This window comes from Diceros bicornis, chromosome X (genome assembly GCF_020826845.1).
Source record: "Diceros bicornis minor isolate mBicDic1 chromosome X, mDicBic1.mat.cur, whole genome shotgun sequence".
NCBI lineage: Eukaryota > Metazoa > Chordata > Mammalia > Perissodactyla > Rhinocerotidae > Diceros > Diceros bicornis.
Genome location: NC_080781.1, coordinates 99,056,178 through 99,082,244, shown reverse-complemented (window position 1 = coordinate 99,082,244; position 26,067 = coordinate 99,056,178). Strand labels below are relative to the sequence as shown.

General features: G+C 38.7%; 1 protein-coding gene across 1 annotated transcript; it reads right to left on the bottom strand.

Annotated features, from left to right (window-relative positions):
• Positions 1-8,228: 8,228 nt before the first annotated feature.
• LOC131400563 (parathymosin-like) lies at positions 8,229-10,032 on the bottom strand. The gene is made up of 2 exons (XM_058535279.1): positions 9,641-10,032; positions 8,229-8,367 (listed from the first exon to the last, which is right to left on the bottom strand). Exons 1-2 carry the CDS (start codon positions 9,983-9,985, stop codon positions 8,230-8,232), a joined length of 483 nt encoding a protein of 160 aa, XP_058391262.1. The 5' UTR covers positions 9,986-10,032; the 3' UTR covers position 8,229.
• Positions 10,033-26,067: the final 16,035 nt, after the last annotated feature.

Genomic DNA, 26,067 nt, shown 5'->3' with positions numbered 1-26,067 from the left:
CATAGTACAATATCACTTGAATGTAGACGTGATAAGTTAGAGATACATACTATAATCCCTAAAGCAACCACTATAATAACAAAACAAAGAGTTACAGCTAGAGGCAACAAAGGAGTTAAAATGGAATCATAAATATAATCTGCAAAAAGGCAGAATAAAAGTAAAATGTATTGGAATGTATACGAATGTATTGGACAAACAGAAACCAATAGCAAGATGATAAACTTAAACCTAATCATATCAATAACTACATCAGTGTCAATGGTCTAAACACCCCAATTAAAATGCAGAGATTGTCAGATTGAATAAAAAAGCAAGACCCAGATACATGCTGCCTACAAGAAATACACTTTATATTTAAAGACACAAATAGGTTAAAAGTAAAAGAATGGAAAAATATATACCATGCTAACACTAATCAAAATAAAGCATAAATGGCTACTTTAATACCAGATGAAGATTTCAGAGCAAAGAATACTACCAGGAATAAAGAATGATATTTCATGATGATAAAGGGGCCAATTAATCAAGAGGACATTAGAATTCTAAACATTTGTGTCCCTAAAAAACAGAGCTCAACATACATGAATTGGTATTATTTCTCACTTATGTATTTGGTAGAATTCACCATTGAAACCATCTGGTCTTGGAGTTTTCTTTATGGTAAGGTTATTAATCTACTAATTAAATATCTTTTTAAAAAAATTTAACTATTAGATTTATTCTGCTAATGTTAAATTTCTTTTTTCTTTTCCTCCCCAAAGGCCCAGTGCATAATTGTATATTCTAGTTGTAAGTCCTTCTAGTTCTTCTATGTGAGCTGCTGCCACAGCATGGCTGCTGACAGATGAGTGGTGTGGTTCTGTGACTGGGAACTGAACCCAGGCCACCAAAGTGGTGAGAATGCTGAACTTTAACCACTAGGTGATCAGGGCTGGCTCTAAATTTCTTTTTTCTTTAATTTAGGTAACATTGGTTTATAACATAATATAAATTTCAGATGTACATCATTATATTTTGACTTCTGTATAGACCACATCATGTTCACCACCAAAAGTCTAGTTACCTTCTGTCACCATACAAATGTGCCCTTTTACCGCTTTTGCCCTCCCCCACCCACCTCTCTCTCTGGTAACCACCAATCTGTTCTCTGTATCTATGCGTTTGTTTATCTTCCACATATGCGTTTGTTTATCTTCCACATATGAGTGAAATCATATGATATTTGTCTTTTGCCATCTGACTTATTTCGCTCAGCATAATGCCCTCAAGGTCCATCCAAGTTGTCGCAAATGGCAAGATTTCATCTTTTTTATGGCTGGATCTTTATGGATGGATTCCATTCTTTATCCATTCATCCGTGGATGGGCACTTAGGTTGTTTCCAAGTCTTGGCTATTGTAAATAATGCTGCAATGAACATAGGGATGCATATATCTTTTCAAATTAGTGTTTTTGTGTTCTTTGGATAAATATTCAGAATTGTAATAGCTGGAACGTATGGTAGTTCTATTTTTAATATCTTGAGGAACCCCCATACTGTTTTCCATAGTGTCTGCAACAATTTACATTCCCACCAGCAGAGTACCAGGGTTCCCTTTCCTCCACATCCTCTTCAATACTTGTTATTTCTTGTCTTTTTCATAATAGCAATTCTGACAAGCATGAGGTGATTTCTCATTGTGGTTTTGATTTGCATTTCCCTAATAATTAGTGATGTTGAACATCTTTTCATGTGCCTCTTGGCCATCTATATATCTTCTTTGGAAAAATGTCCATTCAAATCCTCTGTCCATTTAAAAAAATTATTTTATTGAGGTCATATTGGCTTACGACATTGTGTAAATTTCAGGTGTACATTACTATATTTCAGTTTCTGTGTAGACTGCGTTGTGTTCACCACCAATAGTCTAGATTTTATCCATCAACATACATACGTGCCCCTTTACCTCTTTTGCCCTCTCCCTACCCCCTTTCATCTGGTAACCACCAATCTGTTCTCCTCTTTGTCTTTGTTTGATTATCTTCTACATATGAATGAAATAAGATGATATTTGTCTCTCTGTATATGACCTATTTTGCTTAGCATAATACCCTGAAGGTCCATCCATGTTGTCACAAATAGCACAATTTTGTGTTTTTTATTGCTGGGTAGTATTCCATTGTATATATACACCACATCTTCTTTATCCATTCATCTGTTGAAGGGCACTTGGGTTGCTTCCACATCTTGGCTATGGTGACTAGCGCTGCGATGAACATAGGGGTACATATATCTTTTTGAATAATTTATTTCATGTTCTTTGGATAAATACCTTGTAGTGCAATAGCTGCATCATATGGTATTTCTATTTTTAAGTTTTTGAGAAATCTCCATACTGTTTTTCATAGTGCTGCACCAGATTGCAATTCCCACCAGCAGTGTATGAGGGTTCTCTTTGCTCCATATCCTCTCCAACACTTGCTGTTTCTTTTCTTGTTAATTATAGCCATTCTGATGGTGTGAGATGATATCTCATTGTAGTTTTGATTTCTATTTCCCTAATAATTAGTGATGTTGAACATCTTTTCATGTGCCTGTTGGCCATCTGTACATCTTCTTTGGAAAAAAATGTCTGTTCATTTCCTCTGCCCATTTTTTGATTGGCTTGTTCATTTTTTGTTGTTGACTTGTATGAATTCTTTATATATTTTAGAAATTAACTCCTTGTTGGATATACAACTTGCAAATATTTTCTCCCAGTTGGTCGGTCGTCTTTTCATTTTGTTGATGGTTTCCTTTGCTGTGCAGGAGCTTTTTAGTCTGATGTAGTCCCATTTGTTTATTTTTTCTTTTGTTTCCCTTGCCTGAATAGACATGGTATTTGAAAAGACACTACCAAGCCCGATGTCAAAGTGCATAGTACCTATGTTTTCTTCTATAAGTTTTATGGTTTCAGGTCTTAAATTAAAGCATTTAATCCACTTTGAGTTAATTTTTGTGTATGATGTAAGATAATCGTCTACTTTCATTCTTTTGCACGTGGCTGTCCAGTTTTCCCAACACCATTTATTGAAGAGACTTTCCCTTCTCCACTGTATGTTCTTGGCTCCTTTATTGAAGATTAGTTGTCCACAGATGTGTGGTTTCATTTCTGGGCTTTCATTTCTATTCCATTGATCTATGTGTCTGTTTTTCTGCAAGTACCATGCTATTTTAATTACTATAACTTTGTAGTATATTTTGAATTTAGGGAGTGTGATATCTCCAACTTTGTTCTTTTTTCTCAGGATTGTTTTGGTTATTCGGGGTCTTTTGTTGTTCCATATCGATTTTGGGATTCCTTGTTCTATTTCTGTGAAGAATGTAATCAGGATTCTGATAAAGACTCCATTGAATCTATAGATTGCTTTACGTAATATGGATATTTTAACTATATTTATTCTTCCAATCCATGAGCATGGACTATCTTTCCATTTCCTTATGTCTTCTTCAATTTCTTTCAATAATATCTTATAGTTTTCAGTGTTAGGTCTTTCACCTCCTAGGTTAAATTTATTCCTATGTATTTTCTTCTTTTTGTTGCGATTGTAAATGGGGTTGTATCCTTGATTTCTCTTTCTGCTAGTTTGCTATTAGTGTATAGAAATGCTACTGATTTTTGTATGTTGAGTTTGTAACCTGCAACTTTACTGTATTCATTTATTGTTTCAAATAGTTTTTTTGGTGGATTCTTTAGGGTTTTCTATACACAGAATCAATCATATCATCCACAAAGAGTGACAGTTTTACTTCTTCCCTTCCAATTTGGATCCATTTTATTTCTTTTTAGTGTCTAATTGCCCTGGCTAAAACTTCCAGTATTTGTTGAATAAGAGTGGACAGAGTGGGCATCCTTGTCCTGTTCTCAGAGGAATGGCTTTCAGTTTTTCAACATTGAGTATGATGTTGGTTGTGGGCTTGTCATATATGTCCTTTATTATGTTGAGGTTCTTCTTGGCCCATTTTTTAATCAGATTGTTTGCTTTTTACTTGTTGAGTTGTATGAATTCTTTATATGTTTTGGACATATAACTGCTTATTGGATATATGATTTGCAAATATCTTCTCCCAACTGATAGGTTGTCTTTTCATTTTGTTGGTTTCCCTTGCCATACAGAAGCTTTTTAGTTTTATGCAGTGCAATTTGTTTATTTTTTCTTTTGTTTCCCTTGCCTGAGGACAAAAGTCCTCTTTTCAAAACCTTCTCCCCAGGGCCAAGTGCATTAGTTTTCCATTGTTAAAAAAGAAAACCAAATTACCACAAAAATGATATAAGGATCAAACTATAGTAACATATCAGAATGTAATCAAGGGAGTGACATCCCATCACTGTTTCCATATTCTAATGGTTACAAGAAAGTCGCAGGTCCAGCCCAACTCAAGGAGAGGGTAAATACGACAGTATGAATAACAAAAAGGTTCAGGTCACTTAGAGGCTATGCATAATACCTGGACTCCTCAAGTTGTGTTCCAGTGATGTGAGGAGAGGGAAGGCCACAACCCAGGCCACTGGTACACATCCCAGGACCCAGTCTTCAGCCTCCTTGCCGTCTGTACTCACTCTGAGCTCCATTCCTTACCTCAGGAGACCTCATGTACATATACAAGGATACTTAAGCCCACTTGTCCCCTGTTCCTTGAATACAGCCACTACCACTTGGTCACCTCCGAGTCCTGGAAGTATAACACTGGCATTGCTAGTCAACCCTCAGAAGCAGAGATCCATTGAATAGGAGCATGCAGGCCTCTTGGCACTTGGGCCTTGGGGCCACTCGTGCAGCAAATTCAGGGCCCCAGATACATGGAACATAGTTGGGGGCAGGTAGTGTGGGTTCTGAGCATGCACCTCCCCTTGCTCCCATACAATGGACCCTTAGCCATTTGCAGAGAGGTGAGGCTGGAAGAAGTTGAGAGTGGAGCATCTAAAGTGTGGGGCTGATGAGAAGCCCCTCTAGCCTGGGTCTCAGAGCAGTGCTATGATCAAGAACTGGTTCAGCACAGGTACTGTGATAGCCAGCCTCCAAGCGCACCCCAGTGATTCCTGCCTCCTGGTGCTCATGGTCCGGTGTAGTGCCCTACCTCATTTCACAGAGGTAACCTATGGGACAAAGCATTTGTCATGCAGCAACAGAAAACTAAAACAGATGTTGGCACTAAGAGTAGGGTGCTGTGGTAACAAAACAGGATAGAGATATAAATAAAACCCTTTGAAATAGGCGAGAGAGATAAGAAAACCCTTTAAGATCCCAATCATTTAGAAGCTCACATCATAGGGGGTGGGGGAGATAGACACATATGTAAACAATGTGAAAATATATTAGGATATTATATGTGCTACCATGGAATATGAACAAAGGAGGCATTAATGAGACCTAGAGAGCACCTAGGCAGCCTTACCTAACTGCAAAAAGGAGGTCTACACTCAAACCCCTGGCCTTTACCCTTCTCTGATCCTCTGCTCTGGTGAACTAAGACTTCATTTTCTTTAAATAGCTTCCAGATATTAGGACCATTTTCTCCCGTTCCTTTTAAGTTTTTTTGTCATTTTTTATTAGAAAATATTTCCGACCTACATAATAATCTATAGTATAGAGAATAATATGTCCATGTACCCACTACCCCACTTAAGAAATACATTTCAAATACAATTGAAGCCCTCTGTGTATCTGTATGGGTTAAATTGCATCCTTCAAAAAGAAATTTCCAAGTCTTAATCCCCAGTGCCTATAAATGTGATCTTATTTGGAAACAGGGTCTTTGTAGATGTAACTAGACTAAGGAACTCAAGATGAAAATCATCCTGGATTTAGGGTGATCCTAAAACAAATGACTAATGTAATTATAAGAGAAAGAAGAGGGAGAATTGAGACATAAAGACACAGGGAAGGTCAAATGAAAATGGAGGCAGAGACTGGGAAGTCCTTAGAAAGACTAAGGACTTTCAGGAGCCACCAAAAACTGGAAGAGGCAAGGAGGATTCTCCCCTAGACCTTTGGAGGGTGTGTGTCTGTGTCAACCTGATTTCAGACTTCTGAAATCAGGACTCCAGAACTGCCAGAATCAGCCTCCAGAACTGTGAAGGTATAAATTTCTGTTGTTTTAAGCCACTCACTTTGTGGTAATTTGTTATGACAGCGGTATAAAACTAAGGCCCCTCCCCAATTGAATTCTCCTCTATCCTCCACAAGACATAACCACTATCCTAAATAAGCTCTTTATCATTCCCTTACATGCCTTTCTACATATGAGTGCATCACTCCAATGCACGCCTTTTACTACATACATATGTATCCATTATCAATAAATGATTGTTCTGCATGTTTTTAAAATTCATATACATGCTGTCATATTGTTTGTACCCTTTTGGAACGAGCTTGTTCCCTTGCACATTTTTTCCACTGCCACCACCCAATGTTTGCCCCTCCAGGAAGTCTTTCTCTGTGTCCCAGGCCCTTGAGAATTTTAGTCTCATTCCCAGTCCAGTCCTTACTTTCTTGTTCAGTTTACTGGAAACAGTCCCAAGTCACTGAATTAACGCTGGTCTTACCATAAGAAAAGCTCAGTCCCTTACAAACACCCCCCCATCACTGCTCTAAACCTGTGGTGCTCAAACTTTAGTGTGCTTCATAATCACCTGAAGGACATGTAAAACTGGTTGCTGGCTCACCGTCAGAGTTTCTAATTCAGTAGATCTGGAGTGGGGACTGAGAATTTGCATTTCTAACAAGTTCCCAGGTGATGCAATGCTACTGGTTCACCTCAGCCCAGTTCCAGCCCAGCACCATCTGGTCTCAAGGTAAGCTAGGTCATCCATCAGGTTACTTCAAAAAAAGTGCTGTGGGGCTAGACCTCCATCCCTCTTCACATAAATCGTTTATAATTTAATATTTTAATTAATTGGAGGATGCAATAAAAGAAGTTAAAACAGGCTTACCAAATGGTTGAACGTGATTCCTTTCAATAATAGTAAGGTGGGCCATAACAAAAAGATACAAAGATAGATTTGAGTCAGTGTTATTTATCTAAAAAATCTGCAGCTTATATATTTCAAATAAACTTTTATTTTTAATCTGAACAAATGCTGTCAGATATGTGTGAAAGAGGTAAAAAAATGTCAGATATCAGTGGATGTCACTTTTTGGGTGGTGAACTTTAGAACAAAACCAGTGTTGATAAAATTCCATTGGACTACTGAAAATCAGAAAATCTGGAGTCTGTGAAGAACAAATTCATTGTTTCTTCCTTCATCCATGTCTTTCTATTCCTTTGAACTGTAGATGAAATAAGAGACAATTAACAATTAAACATCATTAACATACATGAGTGACCTTCTAAATCTAGGAATAGTCAATCCTATGTATGTCTGCCATAATAGGAGAAATCATGTTTTCCTCCTGTAACCCAGATCCTTGGGTATCAGGGTACACTTGCATAATGTGATGTCAATTCTCTGATCACATCAACCTCAACTCCCATTTGTCAAACACCAAAAATGCTTGTTTTGTTTTGAGTAACCATTCTGGTATTTATGCATTTCTCTCCATTTTAAAAGTCTGTGTTCTAGCCATAAACTACATTCTCTTAACCTCCCAGACCCTCAGTTTCCATATCTGTAAAAGGAAAAAGAAAAAGGACAGATAAGTCATAGATTGACTTTATTAGTTTGGTGAGAAATAATCTTCTTATGACTAATTTTCTTTTCTTTTAACTGTCATATGAAATACAAAAATTTCCAACTGAATGAATAGTTAGGTATTAATCATTAAAGGTAGTCCTAATTAAAATTCTTATACCTTTGTAAGTAGTCAGATTCTCAAAAGAATCCTCTCCTAGTTAGTCGAAGGGACTGTATTACTATAACTAAATGATGAAGGCCAAGCTAGTATTCATTCAAGTTGCTTTTTCCCCTTGTTCTGGTAATGATGTTCTAAACAATACTGGTCTCTGTTACCAAGGCTGATAAATTTCCCACCTGTAGAAGTCTTACAATTACAGCTCAAAGGACTGTAGCTGTGAACGAAGTACACTTCAGAATATGCTACATTCTATACCAATATACAAGTACATTATTAACATTAAACTAGCTTGTAGAACTAAATTTTTCAACATTTTTTGTTATTTATTATATTGAGAAAATTTAAAAACATAACTCATGTATATTAGGAATGGCTGGACGATACGCAAAGCTATATAGAGATAGATGGCTTCTCAGAGACTGCGATCTTCTGGATCCAGATCATTTTCAGGTCCTTTTTCTGGTTCTTCATTTCTGACCCCTTCCGCTTTCTTCTCCTCACCTTCAGTTTCTTGGGCCTCGTCACCAGTTTTCATACTGATATTCACTCGCTTCATTAGGAAAGAATAATACAGACTTTGGGACCAGAACTTTGTTGAAAAAATAGCCCAATTTATAATCAGCAGTGACATCCAGTACTCTACTCTCAGGAGAATCAGGAGGATAGAAGTGGGAGAAGAAAGAATATCTGGGTAACTTCCTAGTGTTTGATAAAACACGTCCAAGGTCCTCACATTTCTGCAGCTTGATAGTTTTCACAGTGATGTTTTCCCCCTCTTTCCAGTAGATCCCCCACCCTGTGCTGCTGAAATTATACCTGGCCCTTTGGAGAAAAAGGGATCAGAACGATCTGGGTCTGATTGCTTTCTGTATGTTTTTGTCAGAACTTCGTGGAAAAAAGTGTTCATTTGACTTAAAGACAAATTATATAGAGTAGGTCATTGGTTCTTCAACCCCTGAAAACTTAATTTTTACATCTTTCGGGTGCTCTAGTACAAGTTCACCATTTTCTTGGATCAGCTGGCCACGAATATTTACATTTTTAAAAGCCATCAACCAAAAGTGAGGTATGCCGTTTGTTTGCCCCTTTCCTTCAGGCTCTCTTGCCATTTCCTCCCAAACTCCTTCCCGAACACCTGTTTTCCACTGACATTCACCTTCTGGGGCTCATGAACTGCACTGATGATCTCAGATCTCTAAGCAAACAAAGGTTGGCAGAGGGCAGCATACCTTTTCTCAAGATCGTGAAGGCCTTTACAGAATTGGGCTTCTACTTATGTGTGTTCTGCCTGAAGTATTTTGAGCGCTTTGACCCTCCTTTTAACTGCTAAAGGCAAGGCTAACCGCTGAGCACGGCCTGCCTTTGAGCAGGATGCACCAACAGGGGCTACAAGTCCTGAAGACTTTGCTGCCACTTGCCAGCTTCAGTCCCCTCGGTCGCTCAGGCCCCCACTCATAGAATACACGTGCATCAGTCAGGGAGCTTCGCCTCCTCTGGTTCCTCTGCCTTCTGGCATGCAGGCCCCTCCGCAGTTTCCTCGGGCACCTAGGGGGAGGTTCCCCTGCCAGGTACTCAGCCTACAAGGTCTCCACTCCCCCCGCCAGCTTTTCGCCCTCCCCAGGCGCGGGTCCCTCTCCCAGATTCTCGGGCCCCTGGGGACCATGCCTCATCACCACACGGCCTGCATGAGGCCAAACCAAGACATGGTCATTACTACGAATACGGTGTAGAAGGGAACGGACCAGATCCCAGAACAGAAACCGAAACCCCGCCATGGGGGCCTCACGGGCCCCTACGACAACCTTCGCGCCCACCTCCCATACCTCCTCAGCGTGGTCTCCCGGTTCATCCTCATCTTCCTCCTCCTCGCCTTCGTAGTCCTGGTCCTCTTCCTCCTCCCGTCCCGCCTCCATGTCCTCCTCCTGCTCTGCTGACCAGATGTCTCCATCCTCCTCGACTGCGGGCTGGGCGGCCTCTTCCCCACCCTCTATCTCCTGCAGGGCTCGTGTGACCGTCTGGGAAACCAGAAAGGCTGCGACACTCACAATTGGATCTGATCCTTCTGCAGGAACCACCGGGACCCCGAAGAGTCTGGGGTCGCAGTCCGCCCCGCCGTCAGCTCGATCCTGGCCGCCTTGGGCTGGATCTCGCTCTTCTGGGGCAGACATGGCAGAAGGGACGCCCCGGTCCGTGCCTGGACCTGAGCAGCGATCGGGTTGCCCGCAACGACCGCGGCGAAGATGGCGGCCGCTGAGGGGACTGCCTCTGAGGGGAGGCTGTTGGCAGCGGAGCCTGCCAGGAAGGGGGTTGTGGGGGCGGCAGAGAAAATGGCGACAGAGGGGACACAGTCTTCAAAAGTGCCTGTGAAGGCCGCGCGACAGGAAGGGCAGGAGGGCGGCCAGAGGAGCAGCCCACCAAGACTGTCCCTGAGGTGGCCGTTGACAAGGCGGGAAAGAATCCAGTGGGCCAGTGACGGGAGGCGGAGCTTGGACGGGTCAACAAAGGGCCAGTTCCGTCATCGCGAGCTCTAAGCTCATTTGCTGAGAGGCGAGGATTGACATGTCCAGGGTCCAATGAGTGATCAAAGCCTTCAACTTTTCTTGAGGCCTATGATCCTGGGTTACCCTTTAAGCCCACGCAAGTCCCGTCTTTTTAATTCTACCACTGCAAGCAAAACTACAGTGTCCCTATATGGCAGTGCCCTGTGGTATGCAAACTAGTTTGTTCCCCAGTTTCCACCTTGGGACAGCTCATGCCAGTAGAGACACCATTATGTAAGGAAAAAAAGGAGATGTATAGATCAAATATCAGCAATGGTTGAAATCTCCCATGAGAGAGAGAGAGAATTTGAATGTTTTAATGTTATATAAAAAAACATACAAAGTTGAAATGGATGCAATGAGAATGGAGAGTGAAAGAAGTATTAAAAATTGGAGCTGAAAGGTGTTTCATGAATGGTACCCACTTCCCTTCAAGCCTCCAAAGAATGACTAAAGAAAGAGAGAGACTTCTTTTAAAGGACTGGGCTAAGCACGTACTATGGACTGAATTCTGTGACCCCAAAATCCATATGTTGAAGCCCTTACCCACAGTGTTATGGTATTTGGAGATGGTGGTCTTTGGTAGGTAATTAGGCTTTGATGAGGTCATGAGGGCGCGGTCCACATGGTGGGATTAGTGCCCCTATAAGAAAAGACCAGAAAGCTTGCTCTTCATCCCCTCCCCTCCAACCACCCCCATGTGAAGACACAGAAAGAAAGTGGCTGTCTCCAAGCCAAGATGAGAACCCTCACCAAGAACTGGTCCTGCTGATACCCTGACCTTGGACTTCCCAGTCTCTAGAACTGTGAGAAATAAATGTCTATTATTTAAGCCACCAAGTCTATGGCATTTTGTTATGGCAATCTGAGCAGACTAATACAACATGGCAGACATTAAAAGGACAGACTTCTCAGTCTACAGTCCAAGACTTTTTGTTGCACTGAGCCCCACTTAGCCAAGACCTCAAGTGTAATGAATTCTTAAAATTAAGAAGAAATCAACACCGATTTTATGCTAATTCCATTTGCTCTTGTCACCAGGCTGATCTTCCTCAACAAAAACTGTACATGGAAGAATGTCATAGAGGTTTAGTGAAAGAAACCAGACAAAATGGTACATGTTGTATGATTTCTTTTATATGAAGTTCAAACACACCTCTGGAGAGGTGATTACTGATTGGAAATAGGCAAAAGAAAAGTTTTTGGGATGTGAAAACTGTTCTATGCCTAAATCTAAGTTATAGTTATAGTGGGGTATGTGAAATGACATTGAGCTGTACATTTAGTATTTGTAATTTTAGCCTACGAAAAGCGGACCTCAAATAAACAAAAACTGCTGACTTTATTTTTTAATTTTTATTCTTTTATTGAGGTAACATTGGTTTATCACATTATATAAATTTCAGGTGTACATCATTATATTTCGATTACTGTGTAGATTACATCATGTTCACCACCCAAAGACTAGTTACCATCCATCACCATACACATGTGCCTAATCACCCCTTTCACCCTCCTCCCTTCCCTCTTCCCCTCTGGTAACTGCCACCTCAATTTCTGTCTCTATGTGTTTGTTTATGGTTGCTTTTACTTTCTATTTATGAGTGAGATCACAGGATATTTGACTTGGTCCCTTTGACTTATTTCGCTTAGCATAATACCCTCAAGGTCCATCCGTGTTGTGGCAAATGGCAAGATTTCATCTTTCTTATGGCTGAGTAGTATTCCATTGTGTATATATACCTCATCTTCTTTATCCATTCATCCCTTTATGGGCACCTAGGTTGCTTCCAAGTCTTGGCTATTGTGAATAATGCCACAATGAACATAGGGATGCATATATCTTTATGCATTTGTGTTTTCATGTTCTTTGGATAGATACCCAGCAGTGGAATAGCTGGATCGTATGGTAGTTCTATTCTTAATTTTTTGAGGACCCTCTATATACTGTTTTCTATAGTGGCTGCACCAGTTTGCACTCCCACCAGCAGTATATGAGAGTTCCCTTTTCTCCACATCCTCTTCAACACTTGTTATTTCTTGTCTTGTAAATTATAGCCATTCCGATGGGTGTAAGTTGATATCTCATTGCAGTTTTGATTTGCATTTCCCTAATAATTAGTGATGTTGAACATTTTTTCATGTGCTTGTTGGCCACCTGTATATTTTCTTTGGAGAAGTGTCTGTTCAGATCTTTTGCCCATTTTTTAATTGGGTTGTTTGCTAGTTTTTTTGTTGTTGAGATGTATGAGTTCTTTATATATTTTGGATATTAACTCCTCACCATATATATGGTTTGCAAATATCTCCTCCTGATTATTAGGTTCTCTTTTCATTTTGTTGATGGTTTCCTTTGTTGTGCAGAAGCTCCTCAGTTTGACGTAGTCCCATTTCTTTATTTTTTCTTTTGTTTCCCTTGCCTGGTCAGACAGGGTAATTGAAAATACGCTGCTAAAACCGATGTTGAAGAGCATACTGCCTATGTTGTCTTCTAGAATCTTTATGGTTTCAGGTCTTACATTCAAGTCTTTAATCCATTTGGAGTTAATTTTTGTGCATGGTGTAAGATAATGGTTTACTTTCCTTCTTTTGTATGTGGCTGTCCAGTTTTCCCAACATCCTTTATTGAAGAGACTTTCCTTTCTCCACTGTATGTTCTTGGCACCCTTGTTGAAAATTAGTTGTCCATAGATGTGTGGGTTTATTTCTGGGCTCTAAATTGTGGTCCATTGATCTGTGTGTCTGTTTTTCTGCCAGTACCATGCTCTTTTGATTACTATAGACTTGTAGTATATTTTGAAATCAGGGAGTGTGATACCTCCAGCTTTGTTCTTTTTTCTCGGGATTCCCTTGGCTATTCGGGGTCTTTTGTTGCTCATATAAATTTTAGGTTTCTTTGTTCTATTTTTGTGAAAAATGTCATTGGAAATTTGATACAGATTGCATTGAATCTGTAGACGGCTTTAGGATGTAGGAACATTTTAACTATGTTAATTCTTCCAATCCAAGAGCATGGAATAAATTTCCATTTCTTTGTGTCTTTTTCAATTTCTTTCAACAATGTTTTATAGTTTTCACTGTGCAGGTCTTTCATCACTTTGGTTAAGTTTATTCTTAGGTAACTTATTCTTTTTGTTGGAATTGTAAATGGGATTGTATTCTTAATTTCTCTTTCTGCTGCTTCATTCTTAGTGTATAGAAATGCAACTGATTTTTGTATGTTGATTTTGTACCCTGCAACTTTGCTGTATTCTTTTATTATTTCTAAGAGTTTTTTGGTTGATTCTTTAGGGTTTTCCATATATAAAATCATGTCATCTGCAAATAGTGACATTTTCACTTCTTCCTTTCCAATTTGGATACCTTTTATTTCTTTTTCTTGCCTGATTGCTCTGGCTAGGACTTCCAATACTATGTTAAATAAGAGTGGTGAAAGTGGGCATCGTTGTCTGCTTCCTGTTCTTAGAGGGATAGCTTTTAGTTTTTATTCGTTGAATATGATATTAGCTGTGGGTTTGTCATATATGGCCTTTAGTATGTTGAGGTACTTTCCTTCTATACCCATTTTATTCAGAGTTTTTATCATAAATGGATGCTGTATCTTCTCAAATGCTTTCTCTGCATCTATTGAGATGATCATGTGGCATTTATTCTTCATTTTGTTAATGTGGTGTATCACGTTAATTGATTTCTGGATGTTGAACCATCCCTGCATCCATGGAATAAATCCCATTTGATCATGGTGTGTGATCTTTTTAATGTATTGTGGTATGCGATTTGGTTGTATTTTGTTGAGGAATTTTGCATCAATGTTCATCAGTGATATTGGCCTGTAATTTTCTTTTTTTGTGTTGTCCTTGTCTGGTTTTGGTCCCAGGGTAATGTTGGCCTCATAGAATGAGTTAGGAACCTTCCCCTCCTCTTCAGTTTTTTGGAAGAGTTTGAGAAGAATAGGTATTAAGTCTTCTTTGAATGTTTGTTAGAATTCTCCAAGGATGCTGTCTGATCCTGGACTTTTATTTTTGGGGGAGGATTTGATTACTTTTTCTATATCCTTACTGGTGATTGGTCTTCTCAAATTCTCTATTTCTTTTTGAGTCAGTTTTGGAAGGTTATATGAGTCTAAGAATTTATCCATTTCTTCTAGTTTATCCACTTTGTTGGCTTATAGCTTTTCCTACTAGTCTACTATAATCTTTTGTATTTCTGAGGTCTCTGTTGTAATTTATCCTCTTTCATTTCTGATTTTATTTATTTGAGACTTCTCCATTTTTTTATTGGTGAGTCTAGATAAAAGTTTGTCAATTTTGTTTATCTTTTCAAAGAACCAACTCTTCGTTTCATTGATTTTTTCTATTGTTTTTTTAGTCTCTGTTTCATTTATTTCTGCGTTGATTTATATTATTTCCCTCCTTCTACTGATTTTGGGCTTTGCTTGTTATTCTTTTTCTAGCTCCTTTAGGTGCACTGTTAGATTGTTTATTTGAGATTTTTCTTATTTGTTGAGGTACAACTGTATTGCTATAAACTTCTCTCTTAGAATCACAAATTTTGGCATGTTGTGCTTTCATTTTCATTTGTCTCCAGGTATTTTTTGATTTCTTCTTTGATTTCTTTGTTGACCCAATCGTTGTTCAGTAGCATTTTGTTTAATCTCCACATATTTGTGGATTTTCCCAATGTTCTTCCTGTAGTTGATTTCTAGTTTCATACTGCTGTGGTCAGAAAAGATGCTTGGTATTATTTCAATCTTAAATTTATTGAGACTTGTTTTATGGCCTAAAATGTGATCTATCCTGGAGAATGTCCCATGTGCATTCAAAAAGAATGTTTATTCTCTGGTTTTTGGATGGAATGTGATGTATTTATCTACTAAGTCCATCTGATCTAATGTGTCATTTAAGGCCAATGCTTCCTTGTTGATCTTCTCTTTGGATGATCTATCCATTGGTGTAAGTGGAGTGTTAAAGTCCTCTACTATTATTGTGTTACTGTCTATTTCTCTTTTTATGTCTGTTAATAATTGCTTTATATATTTAGGTGCTCCTATGTTGGGTGCATAGATATTTACAAGTGTTATATCTTCTTGTAGGATTGTTCCCTTTATCATTATATAGTGCTCTTCTTTGTCTCTTGTTACAGTTTTTGTTTTAAAATCTATTTTTTCCGACATAAGTATTGCTAGCCCAGCCTTCTTTTCATTGCCATTTGCATGGAATATCTTTTCCCATCCCTTCACTTTCAGATTGTGAGTGTCTTTAGGTCTGAAGTGTGTCTTTTGTATGCAGCATATATATGGGTCTTGTTTTTTTATCCAATCAGTCATCCTATGCCTTTCGATTGGAGCATTTAGTCCATTGACATTTAAAGTAGCTATTCATAAGTATGTACTTATTGCCATTTTGTTACTTTTTTTCTGAGTGTTTTAGTAGTTCTTCTCTCTTTCTTATTCTCTTGCTCTCCTCCCTTGTGGTTTGACGGCTTTCTTTAGGGTTATGTCTGGGTTCCATTCTCTTATTTTTTTGTGTGCATTTATTCTAGGTTTCTGGTTTGCAATTACCATGAGGTTCATATATAATAACCTATGTATATAGCAATCTATATTAATTTGATGGTCTCTTTAGTTTGACCTCTTGTTAAAACCTCTACTCTTTTACTCCCCTCCTCTCACGTTTTATGATTTTGATATCATATTTAACCTCTTTTTAGTGTGTGTGTATCTGTTACCCTCTTATCATGGAAATAGATAATTTTAGTACTTTTGCCTTTTGACATTCATATTAGCTTCATAGGTGGTTGATCTGCTACCTTTACTGTACATTTGCCTTTACCAGTGATTTTATTTATTTTATTTTTTGGTAATTTTATTATTCCTATTTGTGGTCTTTTCTTTCCCACTTTTAAATAAGTCCCTTTAGTGTTTCTTTTAAGGGTGGTTTATTGGTGATAAAATCCTTTAGTTTTTGCTTATCTGGAAAACTCTTTATCTCTCCTTCCATTCTGAATGATAACCTTACTGGGTAGAATATTCTTGGCTATAGGTTTTATTCCTTTCAGCACTTTAAATATATGGTGCCACTCCCTTGTAGCTTGTAAGTTTTCTGCTGAGAAGTCAGCTGATAGCCTTATGGGGTTTCCATTGTATGTAACTTGTTGCCTTTCTCTTGCAGCCTTTAGGATCATCTCTTTATCTTTAACTCTTTACATTTTAATTATAATGTGTCTTGGTGTGGGCCTCTTTGGGTTCATCTTGCCTGGTACTCTCCATGTTTCTTGTACCTGGATGTCTGTTTCCTTCCTTAGGTTAGGGAAGTTTTTAGGTATTATTTCTTCAAATAGATTCTCTGCCCCTTTGTCTCTCTCTTCTCCTTCTGGGGCACCTATAATATGGATGTTAGTGCACTTATTGTTGTCCAGAGGTCCCTTAGACTGTCCTTGTTCTTTTTAATTCTTTTGTCTTTTATCTATTCAGCTTAAGTGATTTCCTCTAGTCTTTTGTCCAGCTCACTGATCCGTTCTTCTGTATAATCTACTCTGCTATTGAGTTCCTCTAGTGAATTTTTTATTTCCATTATAGTATTCTTCATTTCTGATTGGCTCTTTTTTACATTTTCCAATTCTTTGTTGAGGTTCTCACTGAATTCATCCATTCTTCTCCCAAGATCAGTGAGCATCCTTATGACTATTAGTTGCTACTCTTTATCGGGTAGATTATCTTTCATTCATTTAGTTCTTTTTCTGAGGATTTATTCTGTTCCCTTATCTGGAACATATTCCTTTGTCCCTCATTTTGCCTCTTTCTCTATGCTTATATGTATGTATTAGGTAGGTCAGCTATGACTCACGGTCTTGGAGAGGTGGCCTTATGTAAGAGATGCCTTATGAGGCCTAGCAGTGTGCTTCCCTCTTGTCACCAGTTCCCAATGTTCCAGGAATGTCCCCTACGCATGTCCTTCTCTTGTGGCAGGGTTGCTCTTGCCGCAGGTACATGGGGAGGCTAGGCTGTCCCTGTGGCCGGCTGGTTGTAATCCTCAGCTGTGTGCAGCTACTATGGTCCCTTCAGTCACTTTATCGGTTGTGGGGAGCCCCAGCACAGTTGGGTGCAAGGTCTAATAGTCCATTCCTGCTGCAGTTTTTCTGTTATGAGTAGGCCCCCAGCAGCATGACTGGTTGCTATGTTCAGGGGCTTACAATTTTTGTAGGCCTCTGACCAGCAAAGCTGTTGTCAGCTCTTTCAAGAATGCAGCTGGGTGGGGCCGGCCGCAGGTATGGCAGCACACAATTGTTTCAGGCATTGGAAGGTGGGGCCAATCCCCTATGTGGTTCTTTGAGAACCACAAGTCTGCTGCAGCTGACAAGCCCCACTGCCTGCAGGCCCACACACCCCATCAATGCAGTCCTGCCCTGTGCGCGTGCCCCAACCCACTGAAGTGGACCCACTCACCCCGTTGAAGAGGCCCCACACACTCTACCAATGCTGGCCCACCCCTCTCGCCCACCCTGCCCCACAGAGGCAGACCCACTGACCTCTTTGCAGAGGTCCAACACACCCCGTCTATGTGGGGCAACAAGTTGCCGGAGGTCTTGTTGTTGGGTAGGGTCAGTCCCTAGGGTGGGCTGTCTGCTCTGGCTGAGCTGGATTAAATCAGTGCTCTAGTGGATGGGGCAGACCCCTGCACTAAGAGGCCAAGGGAAGAACTCCAATGGCGTCTGCCAGCGTCTGTGTCAGCACACCTGTACTAGGTCACAATAATGGCTGCTCCCAATGTCTCAGTCCCTGGGCAGGCAGTCCCAGCCTAGGGAGGTCTCATCTCTTGCTGAGATGCTCCCGGAGTCTATCAGGTGAGACTTTTTTCACCAAAGGACTATGCACCTTTATTTCTGGTGATTTTAGGCTGCTTTCCAAAATGGATGAATTTGTGTGTGGTCCCTTTAAGAGCAGGCTCTTCTTTCCCTTTATATCTGATAGTTTTTCTGGGAGTATTCCCTGTTGTTGTTAATAGCCAGCAAAGCCAGATATTATGACACTTGTCTTGGTTGTGCTGAGTCCAAAAGACGCTTATTGTGGCAAAACTCTCCTGCTCAGACGCCCCACTCCTCCAGGAAATGCTTCATACCTTAAGATTGCTCCAGGCCATGAAGCATCATGGCTAAAAGGTGGTTTTTTTCTCTCCAGAAAGAAATTTCTGCCTCTTCCACCTCAGTCAGCATTGTCCCTTGTTGTGTGGGTTCTTTTTCTCCAGTTTTCAGTACTCTCTCAGGGGCAATTGTTCCAAGAGTAATTGTAAATTTGTTGTGTCCACGGGAGGAGGTGAGCTGAGAGTCTTTTTACACTGCCATCTGCCCAACAATCCAAAATCAAAACTGCTGATTCTAAAATTAAACATTCCATATATGCATAAGGGTCAATCAGTACTTAAACATATCATATTATTCTTCTCTTTAAAAAAATAATGCAAAATAGAACCAAAGGCAATATATAAATACATGTACAATACTGGAACAATACTAGAATTAATGTTGTTTTTTGGCATTTCTTTTTAGGATTTGAAAAATGTATGATGATGAAAATGTTTTTGTATAATAGAACATGGAATATGGGGGGGAAATAATAATTTATAATACTGTTGGTGAGAGAAAAACATTATAATAGTAATAATATCACATTTATTCTTAAATTTTGATAGACATTAACCCCAAAATCATTGTAACAATGTATAATATCACAGCAATATGCTCCTTTCTACATACCTTAGCTAAGCCAGGGTATTCGTTTATTTTTTATAATGTTAGAAAACCTGACAGGCAAAAAATAGTTCATATAATTTTTATATGTATATTTGAAGATTTAAGTGAGGATCATCATCCCCTTCTATGTGTACGGGGCATTTGTTTTTATTTATATTTTTCCTTTGATCATTTGGTATATAAATAAAAAAAGATTCTAAACTTCTTTAACCGCCTACCCCAATTCACTAATTCTTAGGAATATTACACTTAGGGCCACCCCTAGAGTTTGTGAGCCCAAGGGAAAATATTTTTGTGGGCCCCTGTCTATTTAAAGAATTTGGTTAAAAATGTATTATAAGCAAGTCTTCTCCTTCTAATCAAGATGGAATAACTTCATTCCTCTCATCTCATCCCTCTTTCACCTAAAAACCCTGGATGTAATATAGCAAACAAACAAGCAAAGAAAACTCTGAAATGTGGAAAGGAGAAGATGCACTGGCTAAGGATCTCAGGACATGAAAAACAACACAGCAGTGATTTCATTTGGTTTTCTTATTTCCCCCATATATCTCTGGCAGAACACCATAGACACCTCTAACCTTGAAACACCATCAAGCACTGATAAAAAATCCCCAAGAAAACTGTTTCTAATAAAAGAAAGGACCTGACAAAGGGTGGCCTAACTACAGAAAAACTTCTTGGCAATATCTTCACTACTCAAGACAAAAAAAAAAAAAAAAAGGAAAAATTGATATATACTCCATGGTTTTAGCAGGGCTGACTGGGGAGCTGACCATCAACCCCTTCTTCCTGCCATATGAAGAATGTGGCGGTGTCAGTGGGGGCCAGCAGGCAGCTACTCTTCCATTCTCCACCTGGCAGAAGCAAGTGGCCTTCAAATTTCTTTGCCAGGTGGTGATCATGGGAAAAGTGAAGAGTAGATCTTTCATCCATGCCCAAAAGAAGCGGATGACAGGGATTCAATTCTCTTGCCAGTGGGGTGTGTTGGCGGGATTGAATGGGAAGCTGATCTTTCACAACACCCCAGGAAAAAGCAGGCAATGCATTGATTCACCTGCCAGGGTAGGGGTCCAGTGACATGCTGAGACTACATCCTTTCCTGAGAGCAATGCAACTTCAAAGGTGGTGAGAAGCAGAGCTAGGCACCTCTCAGGTTCAACTCCCACACCTCAGGTTCAGAGGGGCTCAATGGAGAGCTGACACTTCACATTCACATGTCAGCAAAGAGGCTCAATAAGGTGATGCAAAGCAGAGCTAATTGACACTCAAAATACCCCAACCTCTAATGTCACAATGGCTCAGTGGGGTACTGATCCTCCACACCCACCTAGCATCAATGATACTGAATGGCGTAGTGTGAAGTGAGGTCTGATCCTCCATTCTTGGTGTCATCAGGGCCCAGTGACGGCTATTCTTCTGCCCCAACCCCACAGCATAAAAGCTGTATAAGTCAGCACTCTGTTTTCATTCTCTTGTCTGTTACCTGTGCCCAGTGAGGAAATGAGTTTACAACCCAACTCACATGCCACAAGGTGGTGTGAATTTGTGCTCTCAATTTGGCTGGAAAGGTTTAAGCAGTGTTGTGGGGAGAGATGAACTTCTACACCATCAATCTACAATGAGGCATTGTTAATTGGCACTCTACTCTTGTCAGGGTAGTGTCGATGAGGCTCAGCAAGAAGTTAAGTACACACTCCAACCCAGCCCACATGCTACACTTTAACAAGGCTAGTTTAACTAGAAAAGAAGTTTAAATAGGGTAAATGTCTTATAATATCCAAGCTATCCAGAATAATGTAAAAAATTAGTCATTAGACCACAACCCCAGCAAATCACAACGTGATTTAGTAAAAACAATTAACTGATGATGCCACCAAAATGAATCAGATATTGGATTTATCTGACAAGGATTTTAATGCAGCCATCATAACATACATCAAAAAACAATTATAGAATCAACGTGGTACACCACATCAACAAAACAAAGAATAAAAACCACATGGTCATCTCAATAGACGCAGAGAAGGCATTTGACAAGATACAACATCCATTTATGATATAAACTCTCAACAAAAGGGGTATAGAAGGAAAGTACCTCAACATAATAAAGGTTATTCATGACAAACCCACAGACAACATCATACTCAACGGGGAAAGACTGAAAGCCATTCCTGTGAGAACAGGAATGAGGCAGGGCTGCCAACTCTCACCACTCCTATTCAACATAGTACTGGAGGTTTTGGCCAGAGCAATTAGGCAAGAAAAAGGAATAAAAGGAATCCAAATAGGCAATGAAGAATTGAAACTCTCACTATTTGTAGACGACATGATTTTATATATAGAAAACCCTAAAGAATCCATTGGAAAACTATTAGAAATAATCAACAACTACAGCAAAGTTGTAGGGTGCAAAATCAGTCTACAAAAATCAGTTGCATTTCTGTATGCTAATAACGAACTAACAGAAAGAGAGCTCAAAAAGGTAATACCATTTACAATTGTGTCCAAAAGAATAAAATATCTAGGAATAAATGTTATCAAGGAGGTGAAAGACCTGTACAATGAAAACTACAAGACATTATTGAAAGAAATCAATGATGACATAAAGAAATGGGAAGACATCCCATGCACATGGATTGGAAGAATAAACATAGTTAAAATGTCTATATTACCTAAAGCTATCTACAGATTCAATGCAATCCCAATCAGAATCCCGATGACATTCTTCATGGAAATAGAAAAAACGAACACTAAAATTCATATGGGGCAACAAAAGACCCCGAATAGCTAAAGCCATCCTAAGAAAAAAGAACCAAGCTGGAGGCATCACAATCCCTGACTTCAAAACATACTACAAAGCAATAGTAATCAAAACAGCATGGTACTGGTAGAGAAACAGACACACAGATCACTGGAACAGAATTGAAAGCCCAGAAATTAAACCACACATATACAGACGGCTAATTTTCGACAAAGGAGCTAAGAAAATACAATGGAGAAAGGAAAGTCTCTTCAATAAATGGCGTTGGGAAACCTGGACAGCCACATGCAAAAGAATGAAAGTGGACCATCTGCTATCACCATTCACAAAAATTAACTCAAAATGGATCAAAAACCTGAAGGTGAGACCTGAAACTATAAAACTCATAGAAGAACATATAGGCAACATACTCTTTGACAGTGGTCATAAAGGAATCTTTTCGGATGACATGCCTACCCAGACTAGGGAAACTAAAGAAAAAATAAGCAAGTGGGACTTTATCAGATTAAAGAGCTTCTACAAGACAAGTGAAACCAGAATCAAGATGAAGACAACCCACCAGCTGGAAGAAAATATTTGCAAAACATATATCTGACACGGGGTTAATCTCCATAATATATAAAGAACTCACACAACTGAACAACAAAAAAACAAAAAACACGATCAAAAAATGGGCAGAGGAAATGAGCAGACACTTCTCCAAAGAAGACATACAGATAGCCAATAGGCACATGAAAAGATGTTGAACATCACTAATCATCAGGGAAATGCAAATCAAAACAACACTAAGATATCACCTCACGCCCGTTAGAATGGCTATAATCACCAAGTCAAAAAACAACAAATGTTGGAGAGGTTGTGGAGAAACAGGAACCCTCATACACAGCTGGTGGGAATGCAAACTGGGGCAGCCTCTATGGAAAACGGTATGGAGATTCCTCAAAGAATTAAAAATAGAAATACCCTATGATCCAGCTATCCCACTACTGGGAATCTATCCAACCAACCTGAAATCAACAATCCAAGGAGGCTTATGCACCCCTATGTTCATTGCAGCATTATTCACTATAGCCAAGAAGTGGAAGTAACCTAAGTGTCCCTAGACTGATGATTGGATCAAGAAGATGTGGTATATATATATACAATGGAATACTACTCAGCCATAAAAAAGACAAAATCATCCCATTTGCAACAACATGGATGGGCCTGTAGGGTATTATGTAACATGAAATAAGCCAGAAAGAGAAAGACAAACACTGTATGATCTCACTCATATGTGGAATATAAACCAGCACATGGACAGAGAAAACTGTATTGTGGTTACCAGGGACAATGGGGGTAGGAGGTAGGCACAAGGAGTGAAGGGAGACATATATATGGTGATGGACAAACAAAAATGTACAACTCAAAATTTCACAATGTTATAAACTATTAAAACTTTAATAATAAAAAAACAACAGCAACAAAAATAATCAAGAGAATACATAAAAATAAAAAAAGCAATTATAGAATGATTTTACTGAAAACGGTAGAGTAGGAAACTGAAGGAGTCCGTCCTTCCACTAAAGCAACCATTATGCTGGCAAATACTGTGAGAATAAAATTTCCCAGAATTCTAGAATTAAATCATAAACTTACAAAAATCAGTAGAATGTTTGATGAATAAAAGGGCTGCTGAGTTTTGGAAAGAGAGCATTGTAGTATTTTTACTTGCTCACTTACTGTGTTGCATTTCCCAGCTCAGCAGCAGCTATGGAGAGGGCAACATTCTTGCTGTGGTTTGCTGGGGCCAGAGTGGGAAACATAGACTTTGTTCTTGAATGGTGGTTGTCCATTTTGACCTATCTTGCAGCTCCCTGAGGGATCATATCAGGGGCTTGCTTTTGCTTCACTCCATTGGAACTTTCTCAGGAGTAGAGAGGACACCAGAAAATGATTTTCAAAATCATTTAAAGGCATATACTATCAGCAGATACGTGGAGAAAGGGATAACAGACAAGGCAACTGGCAGACATATAGAAAAGCCTAGGAAAGAAGAGACTGAGGTAGAAGATATAAGGGGGAATAAAACCTTTAAATGATCCTGTACCTACCAGGGAATTTAGATCACCACAGATATGCCTAGGGTTAGACATTTGCCGAGAAAAATACCTAAGAAGATCCTAAGCTTTTACAGCCAGCATATCTATAGTTTCCTGCTAAGCAGGAAGGAAAGGCAGATAGAGTTGTAAACAGCCTGGTTCAGTGTTGAAAAAGTAAACAAACTCAGACAATTTGCAAAAACTGGGAAAGTGTTTTTATTGCTTTATTTATTTATTTATTTTGAGGAAGATTAGCCCTGAGCTAACATCTGTTGCCAATCCTCCCCTTTTTTGCTGAGAAAGATTGGCCCTGGGCTAACATCTGTGCCCATCTTCCTCTACTTTATATGGGATGCCACCACAGCATGGTTTTGGTAAGCAGTGCATAGGTCTGTGCATGGGATCCAAACCAGCGAACCCAGGGCCACTGAAGCAGAGCATGCAAACTTAACCATTATGTCACCAGGTATATATAAAAATTAGTATTAATTATTTTTAATCATAACAGTTCTTTTTTAAATATTTAACAGACAAATGTTTAAAACAATAATTATAAATCTGTTAGTGGGCACAAAATGTATAAAGATGTAATTTGTGACAATAACAACATAAGGAGAGAGACAAAGTTGTATGGAAGCAAAGGGTATACTTCTGAAATCAGGTTGGTATTAAATCAAACTGTTTTCTTATAAATTTTATGTATTAATTGTAATCTTCAAGGTAACCAGTAAGAAGGCAACTTTAAAATCATACCAAAGACAAAATGAGAAGGGATCAAAGAGGATACAAAAAATCAAAAAAGCACATAAAAAACCAATGATGGAGGAATTGAGAAATAAAAAAATTATAATGTATACTAATAATATATATAATTAAGAGCAGTGTCAAAAATTAGTTCTTCCATCTCAGTATTTCACTTACATATAAATGGATTAAAATTCCCAATCAAAAGGCAGACATTGGTAAAATGAATTAAAAAGGACATAATCCAACTATATCTTGTTTACAAGAGACTCACTTTAGATCCAAAGACACAAATAGCTTGAAAGTGAAATGAGAGAAAATATTTCCCCTGCAAATAGTAACAAAAAAGAGATGGGGTGGCTATACCAATATCAGGCAAAAAAAGACTGTAACTCAAAAACTTTTGCAATAGACAAAATGAACATTAAGTATTGATAAAACAGACTATCCACCAAGAACATTTAACAATTATAAACATATATGCACCTAACAATAGAACCTCAAAATATAAAAAGCAAAATTTTCCAGAAATGAAAAGAGAAATAGACCATTATATAATAATATTTGGAGACTTTAAACCCACTTTTAAGAGTAATTAGAACAACTATTCAAAACATTAATAAGGAAAGAGAGAACTTAAATAACAGTAGATCAAAAAGACCTGACAGACATATACAGAAGAACATTCCACCCAACAACAAGAGAATACGTATTCTTCTAAAGTTCACATGAAACTTTCTCCAGGATACACCATATGTTAGGCCACAGAAAATGTCAAAGTAATTTTTAAAAATTGAAATCATACAAAATATCTTTGATCACAATGGAATGAACTAGAAATCAACGACAGAAATTAAGATGGAAAATTCACGAATATGTGATAATTAAGTAATACATTCCTAAAAAACCAATAGGTAAGATAAGAAATCAGAAGGGAAATTAGAAAATGTGTTAAGATGAATTAAAATAAACGCACAACATACCAAAACTGGTTGAATGTAGTATAAACAGTGCTCAGAGGGAAATTTAAAACTGTAATTGCCTATATTAAAAAACAAGACAGATCTCAATCCAATAACCTAACTTGATGTGATAAGGACCAGAAAAAGAAGAGCAAATTGAACCCACATCTAGCAGAAGGAAGGAAATAATAGATTAGAGCAGAGGTAAATTAAATGAAGAACAGAAAAATAATGAAGAGAATCAATGAAACCAAAAGTTGGTTCTTTGAAAAGATTGAAATATTGGCAAACCTTTAGCAAGACTGACTAAGAAGAAAAGAGAGAAGATTCAAATTCTAAAATTGAAATGCAGGTGAGGACATTGCTATAAACCTCACAGAATAATAGGATTGTTAAAGAATACTATAAACA

Bases quoted from the DNA above. Each gene is read 5' to 3' on its own strand.
- LOC131400563 (XM_058535279.1), bottom strand. From the start codon at position 9,985: ATGTCTGCCCCAGAAGAGCGAGATCCAGCCCAAGGCGGCCAGGATCGA. The intron at 8,368-9,640 runs GTATGGGAGGTG...TTCCTAATGAAG, and splicing joins CGGGAGACCACGCTGAGGAG to CGAGTGAATATCAGTATGAA.